The sequence below is a fragment of the Ochotona curzoniae genome, unplaced genomic scaffold (assembly GCF_017591425.1).
Source record: "Ochotona curzoniae isolate NIBS_2020 unplaced genomic scaffold, NIBS_Ocur_1.0 scaffold_2587, whole genome shotgun sequence".
NCBI classification, from domain to species: Eukaryota; Metazoa; Chordata; class Mammalia; order Lagomorpha; family Ochotonidae; genus Ochotona; species Ochotona curzoniae.
In genome coordinates this window covers 8620206-8642978 of record NW_024467096.1, presented here as the reverse complement: position 1 = coordinate 8642978, position 22773 = coordinate 8620206, and the positions used below count along the sequence as shown (strand labels likewise).

Here is a 22773-nt window from a genome sequence, read left to right as displayed (position 1 = left end):
TCATGTCTATATTGACACAAGACTTTTGTAAGACATTTATTAAGTTTTAAAAAAATATTTGTTTGAAATGCAGAATGATGGAGAGGGAGATGCATATACAGAGGGAGAAAGAGAGAGAGAGAACTCTTTCATCACTTGGTTCACCGTGCCAAGTAGACACAAGACCAAGTCTGCACCAGGCTGAAGTCAGGAGCCATAAACATCCTGATCTCCCACACACACAGCAGGGGACCAAGCGTTTGATCCCTTACTTACTGCCTAAGGAGGGAGCTGGGTCAGAAGTAGAACAGGCAGGACTCTAATCACTACTCTGATACGGGATGCCTGTGTTTTGAGCCGCAACTTAAATCACTGTGCCACCACGCTGGTCCCCATCACTTATCTCTTAGAATCTTAGAAGGCAGGTATGGCTATCTAGATCTGATTTGTTAATATCTTTCCTGGATGTTGGACAAGAAGGGGGAAGTTCCAGAATAACTACATACCTGTGAGCATGCCTTCATTCACCACACAGCTCCCATCAATCAGAATAGCATCACATGGCAACGAAAACTTCCCTGGTAGAATAAGAATGTCTCCAGGAACCAGAAGACGGGATTCGAGCTGCTGTAAACCTGTACAAGAGCAAAGTTTCCATGAGGACCTGACTTTTTCCTGCCTCCACGTATTAACCAGCTTGTCAAGAACTACTCTGCCTGTTCACCTACTCAAGCTCCTTCCCACTCAACTGAAAATTGGAAGAGAACCAAGGTTAGGGAATGGGTCCCCAGGATATAATAAAAGCTTGGCTCCACAAAAGAACCTCATCTTGAGCTTAGTACCCAGCCAGTGCCCTGCCCACATTGGTCAATGGAAACGTGTTGTTTGGCCGCCATGTGCTTTCATTGGCAGGTGTCCTGGTTCCCTACAGCACATTGTGTCTCATTAGATTGGAGTCTGAGGTTAGTTGTTCAGAAAGCTCTTGCAGCCCTAGGGCATAGTTCCTCACTCCCTATGGAGAACCGTGGCCACCCCACCTCAGACTAGCTCAGAGCAAATAGCGAGTGCCCATCCAGCATACAAAAGTCCCATCCAGGCCCAGTTGCCAGATGGAAGTTCAAAATACACAATGCCAAGTTTTTTCAGATGATCTGTGGAGGCAGTCAGAGGCCCTTTAAAGAGTTTACCCATTCACATATACATGAATGAAATGTGAGGGCAGCGGGAAATGGAAGTGACCTAGGCACTGGGCAGGAATCACTCAATCTAAGCTGAAATGAGTGTGATGCAAGCTGGGGGCCTGGAGTATGGAATTTAAGGAGGCACTTACTGTGAGGCCAATGCAGATGCAGGGTTAGGATTTGTGTAATTATTTGCCACCTTAAATTTTGTGTCTTTGATACCTCCTTTGTGTCACCCAAGTCCAGGCCTATATTTGATTAGAAAAGCTTTTGTTTCCTTGGCTAATAATCAAGGACAAATAAGACTGAGTCCATCTCTGGAAGAGCAGAATGATGACGCCAGCAGAATATATCATTTACCTTTGTCTTTTACGATGATTTTAACTTGGACTTTGTTGTGTTCCTCCACAAGGTTGTGCAGCTTAACTGATTGCTATCAATTTAAAATCAAGGATTAAAGATCAGACAGTGCATAACCTGATAACCACATGACGTCAATGTAAAAAAAAAAAATGAGCACCCTGCTTGCAGTCAAACCTACTCTGGGCAAAGCACCCATGTTTTACTTTCGATAGAGTAGTTTCCCTGTCCCAAACCCTGCTCTACTGGACCCCTACTTGGAGCAGCCAATGTGTTTGTGAGTTTAATTCTACCTCAATCCCATGCACAGCCATTGCCTCAAGGATGTACACTCTGGGACTAAGTCTTCACTTCTCAAAGATTCATAATCAGAAATAAGAAAAACATTGGACAGGTTGCCTCACTCTTGTTTCTCCAGCTGTAGAACATAAATCTGGAAGAGGATATACTTGCAAGAGCCTGGGACTAACTGGGTTGTGCCTTGATGACCGGATATGCCTGCATATCCACACTAGATTCACACTGTTCTATTATAAATCCCAACGCTGCTGGTTAGATGTCATTAACCTTAATAGCTATTAGCCATTTTGATACTCCCCACACCCTTTTCTTATCTGACAAGGTATATCCTCACAGTATCAATTTCACTGGGCTGAGTTAGTAAATTAGTGCATTCTTATAAAGTCCTCCATATAGAAAACTGAGCTAAGAGTTCATAATGCTAGTTAATATGAGGCAGTTGTTCTGGAAAACCAGTTATGAGACTGTAACACCTGGAAAAGTTTGCCTGAGATGGAAACATTAGTCATTATTGAGATATGACTGAAAAGGGGGAGGAGATAGAAGGTGACCTGAAAATCGGAGGCAGCGTTTCCTAGGATAACACCCAGCAGGGAAATGCAGCAGTGAGAGCAGATTTCCTACACCCCCGTCTCAGTATCACGGGGACACCATTAGCCTGAAAGACCTTGGTACTAAGCCAACTGAGGCAGGACTGAGCTGCCCTGCAGGCACTTCTTTGTGTACACATGTCAGTGACTTAGATGCCTCTACATAGAAGACGGGTTGAGTCATCAGCAATACTTAAATACAGCTATCTAAACTTAAACATGTAACTTCTTTTTAAGTGCCAAGTATTGCGACCTGCTCTGCTGGTACATTTTAACATTAGAGATGTCAGTAGGCTAAAACAAACATCACTTGCAATTATAAAACTTTTCCCCTTAATAGAATATAATGAATGCAGTGTAAATATTCATAACAAAAAGCCCACATAATTTCATTTCCACTTTGCACAAAAGCTAAACATCATTAATTGGGGCCAACTGAAAGGTAGATGTGATACCGCTGTTGGCCACATATTCTTGGTCCTCATGTGACTCCTTGGGGCTTGACTGTTTGCTTTGCTGGGCATCATGTGTCCAGGATATTAATAGTGACAATCGTCAGTGCCATTCTATAGCAAGAACACTGGAGCCAGGCAGGACTCCTGAGATGCTGCCCAACCCCATATATGAAGCACTCATCCACACAGCTCTCCCTTAGGAAGATGAACATTCTTGGACCTAACTGTATTTGAGATTATTTTCTTGCCTAGCAAACTCCTTTGGTCACTGCTATTTTAACTTCTACCTAGCTAGGGAGGACATATTAGAGTTTAAAAATATATTTAAATTATTTTTATCTTCAAATAGTTTAAAATGGCAAGGAGCTGCTCTGTGCCAGGCAATTGAACTAGGTTGTCTGGATTTCTCTTCAGTCCTCAGAAGAATGCTACAATCTCTAGCAAACATGTAAGAAACAAAAACAAATACAGTGGGGTTGGAAATGTTGAAGAAAGTTTCGCACAATCCTTTACATAACACGAAGATTGACCACCAAATCCAGGAGCACTGATGCTAAAGCCTTTCTGTTGATGAATGAGTTCTTCTGGGATTTGAAAGCAGCACCTTCCCCTATGAGGAGATAAGCGTCTTTCCTTCTAAAATGCATCTGAAGTTGGTTTTTTGCATAGTGAACCCACTCAGTCAATGCCAGGACACTTTCATCTGAGTTTAAGGGTGGGGCAGGGGTGGAGTGAAAATCAGCACATTTGGATGTAGTGCAATAGGAGTTAATGATTCTTGACAGCAAGTCCCCAAACACATTATGCCCTAGGCCAGATTTGTTTGTCAACTTAGCATTCTGGGTAACCTCATGCTCCATTATTTAGCTCACACTCTCACCTGGAATGTCCAACTCTTTGCTTCTCGCAAACACTTTCGTAGCTTTCCTGTAAAACCTTGCTCAAACATTCCCTCCACTCCAGACATGGTCCCCTCCAGCCCCAGGGAAGCACTCCTCCTTCCACCCCCTGGGACTCATCCTGCGTTAGTGCACTAATGGGCAGCCAGGGCAGCTCTCTCTGTTGGTCCATCACGTCTGTCTTGCCAGGTAGTTTCATGGTTCCCTCAGAGTCCATCACGTAGTAGGCCTTAAGTAGATAGGCATTTCACCGAAGTGTGTTATTCCGCTTCTGCCAACAATGCTGCAGTGGGATCCTGTAAGCCTACTCTTTGAGCTGATACATGCTCAGAAATTCTACAAACACTGGTTTCTATGACAACTAATCAGCTGGGAGAAGGCAAGTACTACAACGCTTGCTATGATTGTGAAGCTCACTGCCTGATTTTCATTAGGCTCCCTCTGGTTTCTCTAGTTCCTGTTCAGTGGGATCAGAATCCATTTCCAAGACTAATTTGCACACTGTTATTATTCAGCATCTGTTGCTACAGGGTCTTGTGGCTGTGGCTCAATTTCCTCCACAGTCGAGTAATGAGAGCTGTAACTCTGGGGCCTCTTGAGCCCTACTCAGTCATGACTGAATGCAAAGCACTCAGAACCGTTTTCGGGTGCCACCCATAGCAGAGTCCAGCAATGCAGTATGACAGCATACTCAGGAACAGAGTGCCAAACTTGGCACACGTACCTGCCCCAAACGTACCTGCAGGAGTGATTCCAAGCTTGATTTAGGAAACCTTCTGAGTAGATGCAGGAAGATTGCTTATTCCACTCCTGCATATACCTCACTCCTTAAATTGTCAATAGCCTATGCTTGTTTAGCTAAATCTTTCATTCACTGAAATGATAAACTTCAGAATGGCTGAAGAGAACAATTTGTAGATGACAGTAAATGCCTTTCTTTCACTCTTGCCACTCATCCCCCAACCCACTCTGCCCCAAATCTGCTGGGGGAGTTCACCTGATCACTCTGAGATTTTGCTCATGGGACACTATATAGACTACATCAGGAAGCCTCACTATAAGGTGTGTGGCCACTGTGTTTCTCTTTGCATATGTGCAAGGTCGCTCATCTCTCTTATGTCCCTCTGCTTCATTCTCAGGTAACAATAGGACTGAATCATGGTAAGTATTTCTTTTTGCAATCTGCTATGGCTCACACAAACACACACATCATGAATGTGTGGGCCTATTACTAATTGTGTGATACCGAGCAGATATTGATCGTCAAGTACCGTGACCTGAACCAAACAGCAACTTCAGGAGCCTGGCCCATTGTGCACAGTATTACAAGATGCCTTTCAGGTTGCATCAGATAAGCTTTTATTAACAAATACCAGCTGCTAATGGGATTAGTTTGCCCTCTAATTCCTTTCCAGTTTTTCAAGGAAATACTTTGCAATGCTGCCATCAAATCTGTAACTCTCATGTCAGTCTGTTTCCAACAAAGGAATTTCAGGGTCTACTAAAGATGCAGAACCTAAATGTCTAAATTCCATTGAGGATTTTAAAGTAAACATTAAGCAAATTACAAATGGGAAAAGTAGGGACTACCTAACTCTGGGAGGAGAGAACTTCATAAACAAAACAGAAAATGCAAGATTTGTTAAAAAGAAAGAAAAAAACGTATTTGACTCTATACATAATTTTTAATGCAAGGCAAAAGCCAAAGTCCATTGGGGGAAAAAAAGTGAAAACTCCAACATTTGCACATACACGGTGGCTACAAAGAGGCCAATAACACAATGGAAAATGCTGAACTCTATTTGACAAGGGAAAATGTGCATACTTTCTCTATTAATCAGAGAAATGTAAATTAAAGCATCAATTTCTTAAAAGCATATTAGAAGCATTGTAAGTATCACTATATAATAGCCAATACTGGTCAGGACCTGGGGAAATTATTACTTTGCGTGTTACTGAGGGAAGAAATTATTTCCCATGAATAAAATAATATGAGTCATGAGGATACTTCAAAAATCTCATAAAAATGGAATTTAAAGAGAGGTATAATTTAGTGCAATTTTTAAAAAAATCCATGTGGTTTTTTTCCCAAATGTTTATTTTCCACAAACATTTTGAACATTCCTCTTATAAAAACATTTATTAAAACTCAAATTTATACATATCTTTTAATTCAATAACATGGCTTTTGAGTGCTATGCTAAAAAAAAAACTGCAAAGACTGGCAATGTGGTGCACGGAGTTAAGCTGTTGCTTACAATATTGGATTCCCACGTTTAGATTCTGGTTCAAGTCCTGGTTGCTCTACTTCCAGTCTAACCCTCTGCTACCAAGGAAAAGCAGCGGAAGATGGCACCTATGTGGGAAACACAGCTGGCTACCTGGCTTGTCACTTGAGCCTGGCCCAGCTGAGATCATGTGAGAGTAAATGAGTGGAGGGAGACATATCTCTCGTCTCTCCCTCTCTCTGTCACACTGTCTTTCAAATAAATAAGTAAAACTTTCAAAACTGCAAACACACGTATGCAAGTGCATGTGTATAATAATTCAATGTTATTTATGGCAGCAAAAATTCTGGGAAATTACCTTATTTCTCACAAATAATAGAAGGGCTGAATAAATTGCGATATGTCATGGATAATCGAATCTCCATTTTTAAGCATGATTTAGAATTTTTCATTCACTTGCTGGATTGCCATTATATAAAAAATAACATGGGAAATGGAAGTGCCAAATTAATGTGCACAGAAACATCCTATTTTAATTTTAAAAATAAGTAACATTTCTAGCAGTTTGAATGCGTATGTTCACGTAATAGAGTAAAAAGAATGAAAAGCTATATTCAACTGATAATGTATTAATAAATTTTAAAAAATGTATTTTGTATTGAAGCATTTGAATTACTTCTTGTGGATTCTCTCATAATATAGTAATTTTAAATATTTACAAAGTAAGAATCAACGGTAAAGAAAAAAAATTCAAAAGAGCATATTCTTGTTATTTTTATTTTATAGGCTGGAAGTTCACGAATGTCAGGTAACTCTCCTGCTGGAACATGGTCCTATGGAGTGTATAGAATGAAACCTGCTTTTGTTTGTTTGTTTGTTTGTTTCTAAATCAAGAATTCCTGTGTCTGTTTGTGGTTCCCTTAAATAAAAGTATACCTGATTGGAGATAGATAAAAATGATTAGTTCCTAGTACTATACAGCCCAATGTAGTAACTAGAACTTACAATAATTCATTAAAAAAAAAAGAGCAAGAGAGAAGGATAAACGCCAAGATTCTAATACTGAAGTAATGACTTACAGGAATAAACGTGAATTACCCTGATCTTATCAGTACACTTGTACAGTGTGTACAGAAACATTACACTGTGCTCCACAGATATGAACAGTTGCCATTATTTAAAAAAAATCTTCTAAAGCTTTTTTAAAACAAATTATAAAAAGAAAGGTATGTCTGAATTACAACTATGGAAATACACATTATGAAGGAATTTTATGAGAGAGATTGAAATTAGTTGTAAACACTGTAAGGAAAATGTGCAGTACAAATGCAATATAAATATGGTGAAGACACCATATTCAGGAACAGCCTCATAGTCCTTCTAACGTCAATGTCCATGACGGCCTTAGCCAATAATGAGAGTCGGTGAAGACAAATCCCACTTGGTCTTCTTCCACCCCTGTCTGGAGACTCTACACTGGTGAGTGTTTGCATTTGCTTTTTGATAACTTGGGTTTGACAAAGCAACTCCTTGCTCTCAATGGAGAACCCATGATAAGCTTTCCTTCCTCATCAAGAATCAAGAGGAGAAATAGGATCCCACTTGACACAACCCAGATGAGATTTATCACCTACCTGTCGCAAATCATAGACACTTAAGGCAATAGATATAATGGTTAAAATGATGATGGCCACAGAGTATTCAATGTAACCTTGACACAACCATAAAGTGAGGGTGAAGGCTTGGAACACATAGAATGGATTTAAAACCTGTAGAAGCAAAAACAGCCATTGGGTTATTTGCACGGAGCAACATAGAGTAACATCTAATGGGTAAGAATTCACATACAACTCTATTATTTAGGTAGAGATCATGTCAAGTGTGTAGATTAGAATATGGTAGAAGCAAAATTATCTTAATTACTAAAAAGCATGCTCAAAATTTGATAACATTTATTTAGGATTTTCAAGAATATTTTGCTAGTAAAAAATTCAACAACTTAATTTCTTAAAACAAATATAGACACGTGGAATAGATACATGGCTCAGTCTCTTTTAAAAATAAACTTTCATCTTGAACATTTTCATTGCAGATTTATTTTCCGTATTATTTCATACTCAGATTTAATAAAGCTGTTCAAAGAAAACAAAAGATTTTTACTTTTATCCAAGTCATTTAAAAAACAATAATTCACTAGGTCTCAGGTCCTCAAACAGTTGGCTATCATCTTTGACCTTTCCCTTGAACAGAGAGGGATCCTGAGCAGGATTTGCCCAAGGCTCTCAGGGAAAATCATGAACAGAAGGTGTCATGGGCTCCAAGACCAGTCATGACTGCACACTTTAGGTCTCCTGATACTAAACACCAAAGGCTTGGGTAACTTCATTTTATTTTTTTAATCCCTCAATTTTCCTGTTTTGGTCTGGCTGACTTTCCCATTAAAAAATGAACACAGAGGGGGGAAATCTGAGAATCTGGGTGGTCTACACTTGCAGCGAGCATAGGAGTCCCAGTGAAGCAAAGAAACATGTCTTCTGAGGAATGTCCCTTGATGGTCATGATGACTCAAAGGAAATATTGGCCCAAACAATGGTACTCTATCTTTCCTTTGTATAACTAAATTTTAGTTTAATCCTAAAAGTGAACTGACATCAATTCATACATTAATGGGTTGCATTTTAAGGGTTTCTTAAGCCCTTGAACATATCTTGCACACTAAAAAAGGTGTTTTTTTTCCTTAATGTTTGTTATTACTTCCATACAATGGGTTTTACTTGTAAATCAAAGCTCTTTTGTTTGCTAAGCACAGAATGATCTAATTGTGTAATGATTATAATACGATTTTGAGTTCATACAAATGCAGCATAAAATTGTTTAAATGCTTCTTGGAGATGAAACATCATCATAATTAATTCATCTCTCTTGTTTAGTATTCTTTTGAAACCGGATGTGAGGAAATCATTTTACTTGCTATTTTTCTACTAAATATCTAACCAATAGGTGCCAGAAAACACTAGCTCCTTTCAGGGAAGATCCAACTGACACCTGGGAGAGTCTTTGGAAGCAAGAAAATGCACTTGACTAACAAGTTTTAAAAGTAACTTGTTCTTTGATACTTCTGGAGGTTGTGCCCATGTGAGGTCACCAGTATGCGGTAAATCTGTGTTCCTCCTACTCAATTTTTCTGTAAGCCAAAAGTTACTTCAGAAAGTAAAATGTGAAGCGCTATCCTTTTTTTCTGATCCAACACAGGACAGTAATAGATGCCTTTTAATCTTTTTGATTGTAAAAATAGATATGGCCACATTTACAAACCAAATGACCACATTCATGAACTAGAAACAGGCCGCAGAAAATAGACTGTTTTCAGCTCCTGAGTGCCAGACAATAGTTAGACAGCTACAGCTGGGTAGCATCTTAGCTCTGGGGATAACAGTCTCAAAGCGCCCTACAGCAGCTAGAAATAAGCAGGGATAGGAGCAGGTTTCCTGTGCGGAGAAAAGTAGCCAGTGATGCTTGCTCACCAAGGATAAAACAGGACGAAACAGAGCTCATGGTAAATAAAATTGTACCAAACCCTCCGACTGGCTCAGGAGCTGCATCTGGTAAATTGCTCAGAAACAGGTAGCCAGCTCCAAGATAGAACTGGTTCTATAATCGAAACCCAAAGGATACCATTTGGCGGCGAAGTCAGAGCTATCAAAAAGGGACAACAAACACAGGGGGACAAGGGAAAATGGTCATGGAAAAATATCTCACTTAAGGTGAAAATAACTTCAAAGCACAAAAGAAAACTAATGTGAAAACAAACCAAACCACTAAAAAAAGAACAGTCATTCTCAAGAAATGGAAATAATAAAGCCATTTGAAAAACACCCAGGTAATATGCTACAAATCCTCAGAAACTATGAAAGGGATGCATTACCCTCTGTAAATGGAATGTATTTTATGTCCCACTTAATCTCCTACTTCAAAACCTGTCCCACAACATGTTACTCTTTCAAGGTGGGGCCTTCACTCACAGTAGATGTGAATTAACATGAGATGCACTCCTACAAGAGTAGAGCTCTAGTGATGGGATAAATGTCCCTCATTTGAAGACCGGGTGAGCAAGTGGTGATCTAAACCCCAGGACGAGAACCCTCGTTGGGAACTGATCTGAAACTTCCCAGCCTTCCAAACAGAAAGAGTAAATGTTTGTTGTTCAAAGAAACTAGTTTATGATATTGTGTCATCATAGCAGCACAAGCTAAGATACCACACCAGTGCCACCACCACAACCTCCATGAGAATCCCTGTAACAGCCTAACACCGCTCCCCCCCCACCACCAAAAAAAGGTGGAAGATTTCAGAAAGGAAGCCTGTCCCCACTACTAGGAAGAAATTTTAAGATGTATGTGGATTTTAAATAATTAGCTCTTAAAAAGCATCAGGTAGAAATCCTGGGACCATATATATATTTATTTACACACAGACACACATATATATAATTGGTTGTTTCATAGATTATCCTCAATAGCCAGAATAAGTACAGGTGAGTGAGCAATAATAAAAAGTTGCATGCAACACAAATTTGATTTTCATGAAAGCATTCACATGCTACTAAAATTTTCAAAGTGCAAGAAAGAAAAAAGTAATGGAAAGACAAAAACTCTTCAAAAGCGAAAATAAAAACATAGTCACCTGTTTAACAAGCAGCTTCCATATGGGTTGTATCTCAACCTCAATAGCGTTGGGTCCACACACCAATCTTCTGCAGAAAATCGACTGTCTCAGACCAGTTAGTTCAGAACAGAGTATTACCTACTTCTATGCTGTCTGCCAATTTTGTGGTTTCAAATAAAAAATTATGTTCAAGTACAGAATCCTAAAGTACGTACATATTTTTAAAATGAAAAGTAACAACATCATGGACAAAATGTTGCTGGTATAAACAAGTCTCTGTCACAACTCAAGGACTCAAAATGAAGTTAAAATATTTTGAGTCATATGTTTAAAAACAATGATTATATCTGAAGAACAGCTAACAAGAAGATATGAACATATTCTTAGACTTGTCGGACATTCTTGATCTCTCTGATGTTAAAACCATGTCAGTTTTACCCTGGTATCTACAGGACAGAGGCATAGCAATGAACTGAATGACTGTATGTATAGGAAACAAATATACACACATACATCCTCATACAATGGAGACCAGCATACTGGAAAGTAAAGATTCATCCAGCAGGATTCTCTACTCCAGAATGAAAGGGGGACTCCCAAACAGTTAAATATAACTTGACAGGACCTGGCACAGCAGCCTAGTAGCTAAAGTCCTCGCCTTATGTGACCCAGGATCCCATATAGGTGCCAGATCATGTACTGGCAGCTCTAGTTCCCATCCAGCTCCCTGCTTGTGGCCTCGGAAAGCAGTGGATGATGGCCCAAAGTCTTGGGACCCTGCACTTGTGTGAGACCTGAAGGAAGTTCCTGACTCCTGGCTTTGGATTGACTCAACCTTGGCCATTGTGACCACTTGGAGGATGAATCAACAAATGGAGGATCTTTCTGTCTCTCCTCTCTGTAAATATGACTTTCAATAAAATTTTTTAAAATCTTATATAGCTTTAAAAAGTTATATATATATGGATTATATATAGCTTTAAAAAGTTATATATATATGGATATATATATAGCTTTAAAAGTTATATGTACATATATAACTTGAAAATGACATACTAGATTTCCTACCCTTTTCTTTATGTATAATGCCGTGACACACTTAGCAGAATGTTAAAATTTGTAACTGTTATTAAAGGACTGTGCTACTAAATAATACAGGGGAAATGGTGGGAGGGGAGAACTGTATCTACTAAACTGTATCATAGAAAATAAGAAAAACTAAAAAACAAAACTGTAAAACTGTAAATCTTACTATTCGGAAAAAAAGTTGATATGTATCACCTTGGTTTCATGGTTAACACCTTGCAAATATAGCAAGGTGCTTCAAAAAGACTGTGGGAAATTACATTTTAGAAGAAGTTAATTTTGATACCCAGAAATTTCAAAATTCATGCATATTTTTAGTGAAATGTATTTCCATGAACATTTTGATGACCCCTGTATGCATCCACAAAGAGCAATACACACAAGAAATACAAGAAGTTCTCATATTTGCACAGCATATTACAATCGACAAAATGTTTCCAAAAACGTGTTAGCTCCTCAGAGCATTCCAAAAGGGATCATAGCCTGTTTTGCCAATGAACAAAAATGTCCCATTTCTACTTAACTCTCAATAGTCTCCAAATTGGCATGCCTAGGAATAAAATATTCCTAGGTTTATAAATATGATAAATACTCCTCTATTCCTCATTTTTGAGAAAGTATACTCTTTGTCTTGCTTATTAGATTGTCAAGTACTTCACTGCATGGACTAGAATTAAGTTTAATTATGTATGGTGTTTATTAAAGTTTGACAATTTGATAAATAAGGACAAATGTGAGGTAGCTATACAGATGGAAACGCTTGCCTGTGGAAGTATATCTGTAGCTAGTAATAAGAATTCTTGAGTAGTGCCCTAAATCAGTGCTTTCAACTTTTGGTGCTATTAGACCAGTATATTTCAATGACTGAAAATTTTGTGTTTCCATCTATTAAGCGCTGAATCTGAAATATTGTATAACTACACATTTCTATACCTTTTTTCTATATTTTCCAAGTTTAGGTGTCTTTCATTTTTCACAGTGTTGTGATAGATAAAAATTATAAAAACACCAGATTAGGAATTATTGTGTTAAATATGTGTAAAAATTATGGGAATTGCTTATTAAAAAGCAAAATTCTTGCCTTGTCCCCCAACACACACACACACACACACACACACACAAAACCACTTTGCTCCTATAGAATTTTCGTAATTACAAAAGCCAAACTCTATATATTCAATACCAGATATCTTCTTGATTTAGGAATGGTGTTTCTGGCTGACTTCAGATGCATGAGGCAGATAACATCTCAAAACATGCGTATGAGAACCAGCGGCCTCGTGGCTTAGTGAGAAAAGCCTCCTACTGCCACATCAGCATACTATACGGATGCTGGTTCAAGTCCTGGCTTCTCTACTTCCAATTCAATTTCCTGCTAGCATACTGGGAAAAGCAGAAGGTGGCCCAGGAGCCTGAGGCTCAGTCACCCATGTGAGATATGAAAGAAGCTCCCGGTTTCAGCTTGATCAAGCGCTGGCTATTGTGGCCATCTAGAGGGTAAACTAGTAACTTAAAAGATTTGTCTCTCATTCTCTCCTCTATCTCGCTAAGTCTGACTTTCAGATATAAATGCATCTTTAAAACTTATTGTGAGAAAAAATAGTGACTTAAGGTTTTACAGGAGGCACAATGATTTCCTTTCAGAAGCACAAGGCTCTTCTTCGTAAAGCAGCTGAAGTAAGCAGGGCCTGTGCACACCTGTGACTCCGTACGCAGTGCAAGCATCTCCTGCTCTGTGCGCATGTATGGGTACAGTCTGATAAATGCAACACTACTTTTGTTTCTCCCTCTGCTCAGAGTAAGTTTCCTGGACAATGACTAAATCTATATTTGGATTTCTACTTACTTACAAATTACCTGGCATATTACAGCCATTTAGCTAACAAATCTACAAGAGCCATTATTTATTCTGAAAATATATACTTATTTTCTACCATAAATTAAGACCTCCTCTTCATATCGTGTATATAATCCTGAATAAAACAACAATAATCATCATTGATATCATGATCATAATTGAACAATCATCATCATTTGTTCCACCCTAAGATGCGATCAGACTATTGCCTTTCTGACACTCAGCATTTAGGGTATTCAGTAGCAGATATTTGGTACTGGTACAATAGCTCAACAGGCTAATCCTCCACCTTCCAGTGCTAAAATCCCATAATGAGTGCCAGGTCTAGTCTCAGCTGCTCCACTTCTCATCTAGCTCCCTGCTTGTAGCCTGGAAAAGCAGCAGAAGATGGCTCAAGACTTTGATCCCCTCCAACCACATGGGAAACCTAGAAGAGGCTCCTGGCTCCTGGCTCCTGGCTTCAGATTAGCTCAGCTCCAACCACTGCAGCTATTGAGGGAATGAACTACCAGATGGAAGATCTCTCTGTCTCTCCTTCTATCTATAAATTTGCCTTTCAAATAAAAAAAAATCTTAATAAAAAAGAAGCTGATGCGAATGGAATATTAAAATTTAAAATGAAAAATAAAACCAAGAAGATTATTCTACAAGCCAAGGAGAATAGATCAAATTGTATTCAATTGCTTCATTTTCCAGTGTTTTCCCTGTTAGTAAGTTTGCCTAAGAAAATAATTCTGAATATCTTTCTGCTGCCAGTAATTGAACTGGGATTATGTCAAAATGATGAAACATTATGTCAACAATACACTGATGAGGACCCATTTCAGAGTCATTTTCTGCTGGCAGAGTTGACTCAGAGAGTACTGGATCTCCTACCTGACCTCTTGCTCTTCGCTGGTGAGACCCAATCCAAACGTGTGATGGATGTCATAGCAGGAGTTGCTGTCTTCCAGCAATCTAGAGAGTTGTCAAGGGAAGAACCACACTTGAATTCATGCACTCAGAAGAGAGGGCTCTTCCCTACATCTTGATGCAATAAGAGAAAGTCATACTCACCCAACTTTCTGAAACCTCCTCTCCAAGTTGACCCAAACATATCTGAGTTTCTGCACTTGAATGCATCGCAGCTGTAATCACAAACGCAACAGGTGTCATTTACAAGGTAAAACCCAACAAGGGAAGAGAGTGTGGCCCAATGCATATTGTCACCAGGCTCTCATTTTCTGCAATATTGAACTATCATTATTCCCACATTGGTATTGTTCATCCTTGAACGGTTATTTTCATTCTTTCTCCACAAACATACTGCAATGTCTTACTTTCAGTTCTGGCTTTATTACAGCTTGGTTTATGACAGAATGTCGGTCAGCCACAAGGGATTTTTCAGGATTCCTGTTTATAGGAAATGTCAGTGTGGATAAGTAGAGGCAGAAAACCTTCTTCCTCATATACTTTTGAAATTCATCCTGGAAAAGACAATCAGACCCATGAGATTCTCAGTTGTTAGTCAATAAAGTACTCAACCAACCAGCTACCTACCAGGTGCTAGAGCAAATAAATCTCAATGTTTGGGACAAAATTTTGTTACAAATAAGAGAATCAGCATATTCTCAACATTTACTAAACAGAAATTCTCTGCCCCATCTCATAGCTGCGGAGTCAGAAACTTGGGGTGAGGTGTGAGAGGGAGAGAACTGATAATTCCTATATTCTGACTTCTAACACTATCACTATTGCTTTGATCGCTCAGAGCTCTGCTCATTAGCCCAACATGGCAGGGATTTGCACCTGAAGTAGAGGAAGTACCTTGTCCCTGGGTCAAAATGAGACAACTGATAGACTGATAGCAGATTGCTTGGACATCTCCTATCTTGGCATAGGGAAGCTCTTTAGCCAGAGGAAAATCCACCTGCAGGAAAGCTGGTCAATCAATGGCTGTGCCCAAGAGGCAACTTAGAGGAAGGCATCATGACATTTGACAAAGATCAGTAGGGTACATACTGTTGTTCTCAGCAAAACAGTGTCTGCTTCTTGCAAAGGGCATGGGAGGCAGGTGGCCCACACTCCCCAGTGAGGCCTCCAGTAGAACACGAGCTGCAGAAGGCCGCAGGTCAGCACCGATGCGAGCAGGCAGAAGGCTCGCCGCAGACTCTGGGTGCGATAACCAAACACCTCCTAGGGAGTAAATAAAGCTCACTGATTTTCCTTCTTTACATATCATTTTATTTTAAGAAACACAAACATTTGTTTATTTTTTAATAGATTTTTTGAAGATGTAATTTTATTCTTATTTGAAAGACAGAGTTACTGAGAGAAGATGAGACAGAAAAAGACATTTTCCACCTGCTGGCTCATTTCCTAAATGGATGCGATGACTGGAGCTGGACCCATTCAAAGCCAGGACTAAGGAATCTCTTCTGCATCTCACTTGGGTGCAGGGACCCAAGGACATAAGCCATCCTCCATTATTTTCTCAGGTACATTAGCAAGAAGGTAGATTGAAGTGGAGCAGCCAGGACTTGAACTACCACACATAAGGGATTCTGGCATCCCAGGCAAGGCTTAGTATTATGCCATGGAAGCAGCCACAACAAGCACAAACTTTTAGATGCAGAGAAATTGGTTGGGAGAGAAATCTGCCTTCAGCTGCTGGCATCAAGTTGTTGCTTCAGCTGGTATTATGAAGAAGAAGAAAAAAAAAAGGTGGGGAGATTCCTTTCACTCGCTTGGCACATGGAACTAGAATATCACATAGAAGGCATGAGGAAGGGGTTGAATCTTTGCTTCTGTGTATTCATTGAGTCAGCTCAGGGAGCTGGTATGGATGGCTAGGCCGCAGCTTTCAACCAGCATGCCATATGAACTTCAGCCAGGGTACTAATGCCACCACTTCCAATCCATCTCCCTGTTAATGCTCCTGGGAAAGCAGCAGAAGATGGTCCAAATGCTTGCTTTTCTACAACCATGCATGAGATAAGATGGACTTCAGTCTCCTGCTTTGGCCAGACTCAGCCCTGCCCATTGTAGCCATTTGGGTAGTAAGCAGGCAGGAACTAGAAGAGAGTCTATCTTCTTCATCTTGCCTTGTCTCTGGGTCACTCTTTCCAATAGATTGATCTTACTAAAAATTCACAAAAAGTATTAAAATTGTAACAGAATTACATAGCTTTATCCACTTTCATTTGTGTTTTATAATAACATGATTGACAATGACCGAAAGTATAAATAATGTAGTTTCTCAAACCAACACGATGACATTAATTTAGATATTATGTCTGGACATAAAAGGCCTCATAAGAAAATTTCTATTTACTTGCCCTGCGAATAGCATGCAAAAATTTTTGTACTTCTAGGATCGATAGTTAATATTTTCTTAAGCTGAATAAAGATTTTTATGATTTTAGGGGAGATAAATAGTCTTCTCCCTAAAACGTTTTATTTGTTGGAAGCTAATCTTTAAGTACCAAGTTGTTTAAAGATTTATTTATTTTTATTTGAAAGGCAGATTTAGAGAGAAGGAAAGAAAGACAAATGTCTTCCATCCACTGGTTCAGTCTCCAAATCACAACAGCCAAAGCTTAGTCAATCTGAAGCCAGGAACCAGGAGCTTCCTCCCAGTCTCCCATGTGGATACAAGGACCCAAGGACATGAACCATGCTCTACTGCTTTCCCAAGTCATCAGGGAGCTAGATCAGAAGGGGAACAGCCGGCACTCAAATCAGCACCCATATGGAATGCCAGCACTGCAGATAGAAAAATTAGTTCACTAAGCCACTGCACAGGTCCCTAATTTTTGAATTTTAGCAATGAAATTTCATCACATCACTTTTATTTGAAAAATCAAATTTTAGAGGTGGGTGCTGTGGTGAAGCAAGTTAAGTTTATTGCTGTGCTATTGGCATCCCATATGGGCACTGAATCACATTTTAGCTGATCCACTTCCAATCCAGCTCCTTGCTAATGTGCCTGGGAAAGCAGCAGAGGATGGCCTAAGCACCTGAGTTCCTACACTGACATGGTGAGCCAGGAGGAAGCTCCTGACTCCTGGTTTCAGAATGGCTCAGCTCTAGCCATTGCCACCATTTAGGGAATGAACCAGCAGATGAAAAATCTCTTTCTCTCTGATTCTCTCTCTATCTCTGCTTCTCTCTCTAACTCTTCCTTTCAGAGAAAACTAAGTGAATCTTTAAACAAACAAACGAACAAACAAAAAGCAAAGCTGAATTTCACTGCATTTTGCAGAACCTGAGGGATGCTGACTATGAATCACATCTTCACTGTTATTTTGGATTCTGCTATTGCTGTGTTTTACTTTTTCTATGACTCTGGACTCCCATGTGTAGACCATATCCAAACTATAATATCGAGAAAGCAGATCTGGAGTGCACATAATCAATCCAGCACTTAAGATCTCAGTGGAGACACCTGTGCCTCATACCAGAGTACCTGGGCTCTATACCCAGTGCCAGCCTCTTGCCAATTTAAGCTCTGGGAAACAGCCACAGGGACTCAAGCTATAGGGTTCCTGTCACCCAGCCAGGAGATCTGGATTGAATTCTCAAATTCCCGGCTTCTATACCAGCCCAGTCCCAGGTTTGTGGGTATTAAGGGGTTAACCAGCAGATAGGAGCTTTCAGTACAGCTATCTGTTCCTCTTTCTTCTCTTTCAAATCAATAAAATCATACTGAGTTTTATGCCACTTTTGATGATGGGTCCATACAAGTTTAGCTCATGCAATTGCCTGACAATTCTCTTGGCCTAATGCTCTAGAAATTTTTTTTTTTTATTTCCTGGATAGTCACTTCCATTAGCTTTCTCCATGCCTCTGAGAGAGCAAGCTTATAACAGAACTATATTGTAAAAATATAATCATTATGAAATCAGTTATGTATAACATATTCTAATATAAAATTGAAAGTAAATCTTAAATGTAGGGGAGGATCACAGGTAAGTAGCAGAAGAGGCAGGCCTGAGAACCTGCTCTGTCCGCTATCAACCATGTGACTTTAGGTCAATCATCTCACCTCTACAGCAACCAAATTCCCTCTACAAAACAGGTAGTATCTTAAGAGTTTCCTCCTCTGATCCTCAAAGCAATCACCCACTGGGGAAAATGGTCTCTTAGCTCAGTGATGCAGCCACTCTGTTTTTAGATCACTCATGAAACTTTGAAACATACCACAGAAACATGGATGCACTTGATTTTTAAGCATAGCTTCCAATGGGCCCTCCTTTCTCCCCATGTTTTCTCTGACTGCATGAACCTGTTTCAATCCTTTCTGTGAGTTATAGCTTTAATAGACTGAAATATAATGGATATTCTCCTGAGCATATTGTGTCATAAATACATTCTTTCATGAAAGTCATTTATGACAGATTATTGCCAGAGCGCAAACGTGTGCAAAATAAAAGTATAGCAATTTGGAATTTCAGTTCAGCTTGCAGGTGAAATGAGTATTTTCATAAAAAAATTTTTTTCTTTATGTTTACTCACAGCAGTTGCACCAATTGATTGCAATTCTGGTAGAATCTTAGTTCATTTTTATACATCTTTTGTTGGTGCTAGAAGTGGTACTCATAATGCAAGCAAGACTGAAGTAGAGCCTCTACAGATACGTTCAGCTAACATACATACATTCAGCAAAAATTCATTGAGGAAGAGCAAGGTGTCATAGTACATCACAAATTTAAAAGATGTTTCTACACATTAAATAGTTAATCTCTTACTTGTAAATATACTCTAATCAACTAATACATATATATGGAGAAATTGATGCATATTAACTATTCAGTGTAGTAGTATCCGTAATAGCAAAATCATTGGGAGAACCAAACAATAGCTAATATCCAGTAAGCTGTGAAACATCAGAACAATTGTAGAGCTATTCAGGGCAAAGCATGTCACAAACATAGAGACCAGGGACATTGTATGAGTTAAGGTTAACTGGAAAAGCATACAAAATACAAACAGAATAAATAGAAAACAAGTATCAGCATCATTTAGGTTAAACACACTACATAAATGTAAATGTAAATGACCTTAATATTAATTAAAAGCAAAGATTGTGAGACTGGATAATAAAGGATAAAGGATAAAACAGAGACTCTATGATGGACTATGTCAATCAGTGGATTCTTCAAAGCCCTCATAGTGCTTGGAGTGGCAAGATTGGCAGCGATTCATAACTGTTGAAGTATCAAAACCATTTGAGCAAGAACCTCAGAGCATACCCTACATCTGGGACCTGGGGAGGGTGGGAAATTGGGTGGGCCTTCTCCCTTAATACCCCCCCCCTTTAAACATGAAGGAAACAATATGGAAAAAATAATAGTCTTACCCACTTTCCTGTAGCCCTTGAACCTTTTTACCCTAATTAACTATGTAAAGATTGTCAAAACATAATAAAAAATAAATAAAAATAAATAAAAAATAAAGGATAAAACACATGCTGTTTGCATCAGACACACTTTATTAAGAAGAAAATACACTAGAAGGGGGGAGACACACACAAGTAACACTAAAAAGAAGGTTGCTGGGCCAATAGTTGCAAGCAAAGTTGACAGCCTACATGGCACAAGTTTGCATTTTCACTGCTCAAGTTCTAATCCAGCTCCCTGTCAATGAACTGTGAAAAGCAGTGGAAGAAAGCCCAAACACTTGGACTCCTTCCATCTATGTGAGAGACCTGTATATAGCTCAAGTTCCTTATTTTGGCTAGGCCAGACCTGACCAATTGGGTCACATGGAGAGTAAATCAGCAGATGGGAGACCTCTCTGCATGTGTGCATCTCTCTGTGACTCTTTCAAATAAATAAACAAATCTGTTTTTAAAGAACAAATCTGCAATAGCTGCATGAATGTCATATAAAATATGATTTCAAAGTATATTTACAATGATAGAATGTCCAGCATCTTATTGTCAAGGTATATTTAACAGTTTCATTGGGAGTCCATGTTTTATTCAGGAGTAGAGTTGCATACTGTACTGCATTTTCACGTCTCCATTATACAGCTCCTCTAGATGCATAAATATATGTACCTGTTTCCCTATATGTTTTTTGATTTTGTATTTTGCATGAAGGTTGCCTTGTATCAGAGAGAACATATAGTATTTATCTTTTGGGATTGTTTTATTTCACTAAGCTTCATAGTTTCTACTTGGGACCATTTTATTGCAAATGATAGAATTTCATTGTTTCTAATAGTTGAATATTAGTATTCCATAAAGCAGATGTACCAGTTTCTTTATCCATTCCTCTTTCAATGGGCATACGGGTCATTTCCATGGCTTCACTATTGTAGGATGTGCTGCTGTCAATTTATGATTTCTTTTCTCTCTATGCAGTGATCTCCCTCTCTTTCCATGTTTCAACCTAGAATGCTCTATTCCAGGTGCTAGGAGAGAGACAATAGCCTTCATGTGTGTGTCTTTAGGCCCAGAATACAGAAGAAGAAGCCTGGAGTAGGAACCTTTTGACTCAGTCACATCTTAGAGCCAGGTTCTTTACCTCTGACACCAGCTTCTCTATTTGCGATGCCCACCTCATTGCCTTCCAGACATTCCCACTTTCATTCTTTACTCATTACTTATTAGTTACCATTCTAATTTGCCAATGTTTACACTTTTCATGTGAAAAGTGTGGCTTATTATTAGGAGAAGTAGTTTGGGTAGCAGTTATAAGCTGGAAACATGGTATCAGAAAACAGTTCATATCAAACCTTCAACACTTAGCCAGATATACAACTCTAGGCAATCCGTTCTTCTGATGCTTCCATTTGTCCCTCCATCAATGGGAGTAATAGTAGCTGTCTGCTGGAGCCATTGTGAGAAATGAAGACAATAACACATAAAAAACATTTGACATGGTTCCTGAACCATTTTGAGCACTCAGGTTGAGTTAATATTGTCTAGGGTACTATGCAATTCAACGTTTCAGTGGATTAAAAGTGGCTAATCCCATTGGATTCACTGTGTAATGATTTGACCACAGGCAGTATGTAGAACTAAATGTTACTTGCCAACACCACAGTTGTATTTCTCAAAGTGATTGATCCAGTAGCTTAAATGGAATTTTTGCTTTTCCAAAAGAACATAGATTGTCAAATGAGAAGTCAAATAGAGGCCAAAACGAAAGCTGCTCAGCTTTGTAATATATGAAGCTGTAGAGAAGGGCTTTAGGATAAGCACCAAAATGATTCAAAGATCGGGCAAATGTACTAACTATATCCCGAGCATGCACACAAACCAGCACATTCTTCAATTATGCAGAAGGAATGCACTGTAACAGAAAATTGTCATTGAGCATCCCACCTCTGTTGATCATGTAATGTGACTTTGAAAATATTACTTAGTCGAGCCTTGATTTCTTCAGTTTGCAATTAAGAGTTGAGAAGCTGTCTCACAGGAACATGACTGGAGTTCTATCTCATAAACCGAACTTTGAAAACCATTTTTCTTTGTTTTCTATGTGGGTAGTGCTTAGACATTCCATCAGACATAGAAGGTAAATCTGTCAAACTCCTCAGCAAGAAGGCTGAGAGTGGCTACTTCATCTATGCACGGCTTCTTCCCAAATTAGCTTTGAGTGGATATTTTGCACCTCATAGAACCATACCCTTTAATTGTATCCCTAACTTTGTTCCTGAATTTTCATTGTATCTGGAGTGCTAGCATTCATGTAAGATAGTCTTGTGAACAAAGTGGCTTTTAGTCTCTGTAAAATTTTCATTTCTACATTTATTTTTTTGTGAATTGAGCCACCTAAACTATCTGTTGAATTTATACCATGGAATGGATTTGTTAGAAAATAGTTCATATCTCTCTTCCAAGAGAGATGAAACCAAGATTTGAACAACATAAAATTACATATGCATTTCCTCTACCAAGTTATAACAAAAAGAACTCCCCTTGCAGCAGTTAACCCCTGTACTGGTGAGTCCAATTTTTTTTGCTGTGGTTGTTTCATCATGTTGTAGGCTTCAGTGGGCAAGAATGTTTCAACAGCCTCAGAGCAGATGAAGTTTCTCTGTGTAGACCTTAAATGTTTGCTGCTTTGAATCAGAGCCAAGGAAATCATATCTGTGTTCTTTGATGAGAGCAGAATTCATCATGTCTTAGCTATCTCTTTTAAAAGGCAACCACCTTAGCACCCGTTATCTGTTCATTGTT

At 39.0% G+C, this 22773-nt stretch overlaps 1 protein-coding gene across 1 annotated transcript in view; it reads right to left on the bottom strand.

Annotated features, from left to right (window-relative positions):
- The window catches only part of ATP13A5 (ATPase 13A5), a 106691-nt gene that overhangs the window by 74321 nt on the left and 9597 nt on the right, over nucleotides 1-22773 (bottom strand). Inside the window, exons 2-9 of the mRNA XM_041002818.1 lie at nucleotides 15603-15776; nucleotides 14921-15067; nucleotides 14658-14728; nucleotides 14478-14558; nucleotides 10676-10745; nucleotides 7627-7761; nucleotides 1521-1593; nucleotides 486-614 (exon numbers count right to left, since the gene is read on the bottom strand). Coding sequence (XP_040858752.1) covers nucleotides 486-614; nucleotides 1521-1593; nucleotides 7627-7761; nucleotides 10676-10745; nucleotides 14478-14558; nucleotides 14658-14728; nucleotides 14921-15067; nucleotides 15603-15776 — 880 coding nt within the window. The remainder of the gene's footprint in view (nucleotides 1-485; nucleotides 615-1520; nucleotides 1594-7626; nucleotides 7762-10675; nucleotides 10746-14477; nucleotides 14559-14657; nucleotides 14729-14920; nucleotides 15068-15602; nucleotides 15777-22773) is intronic.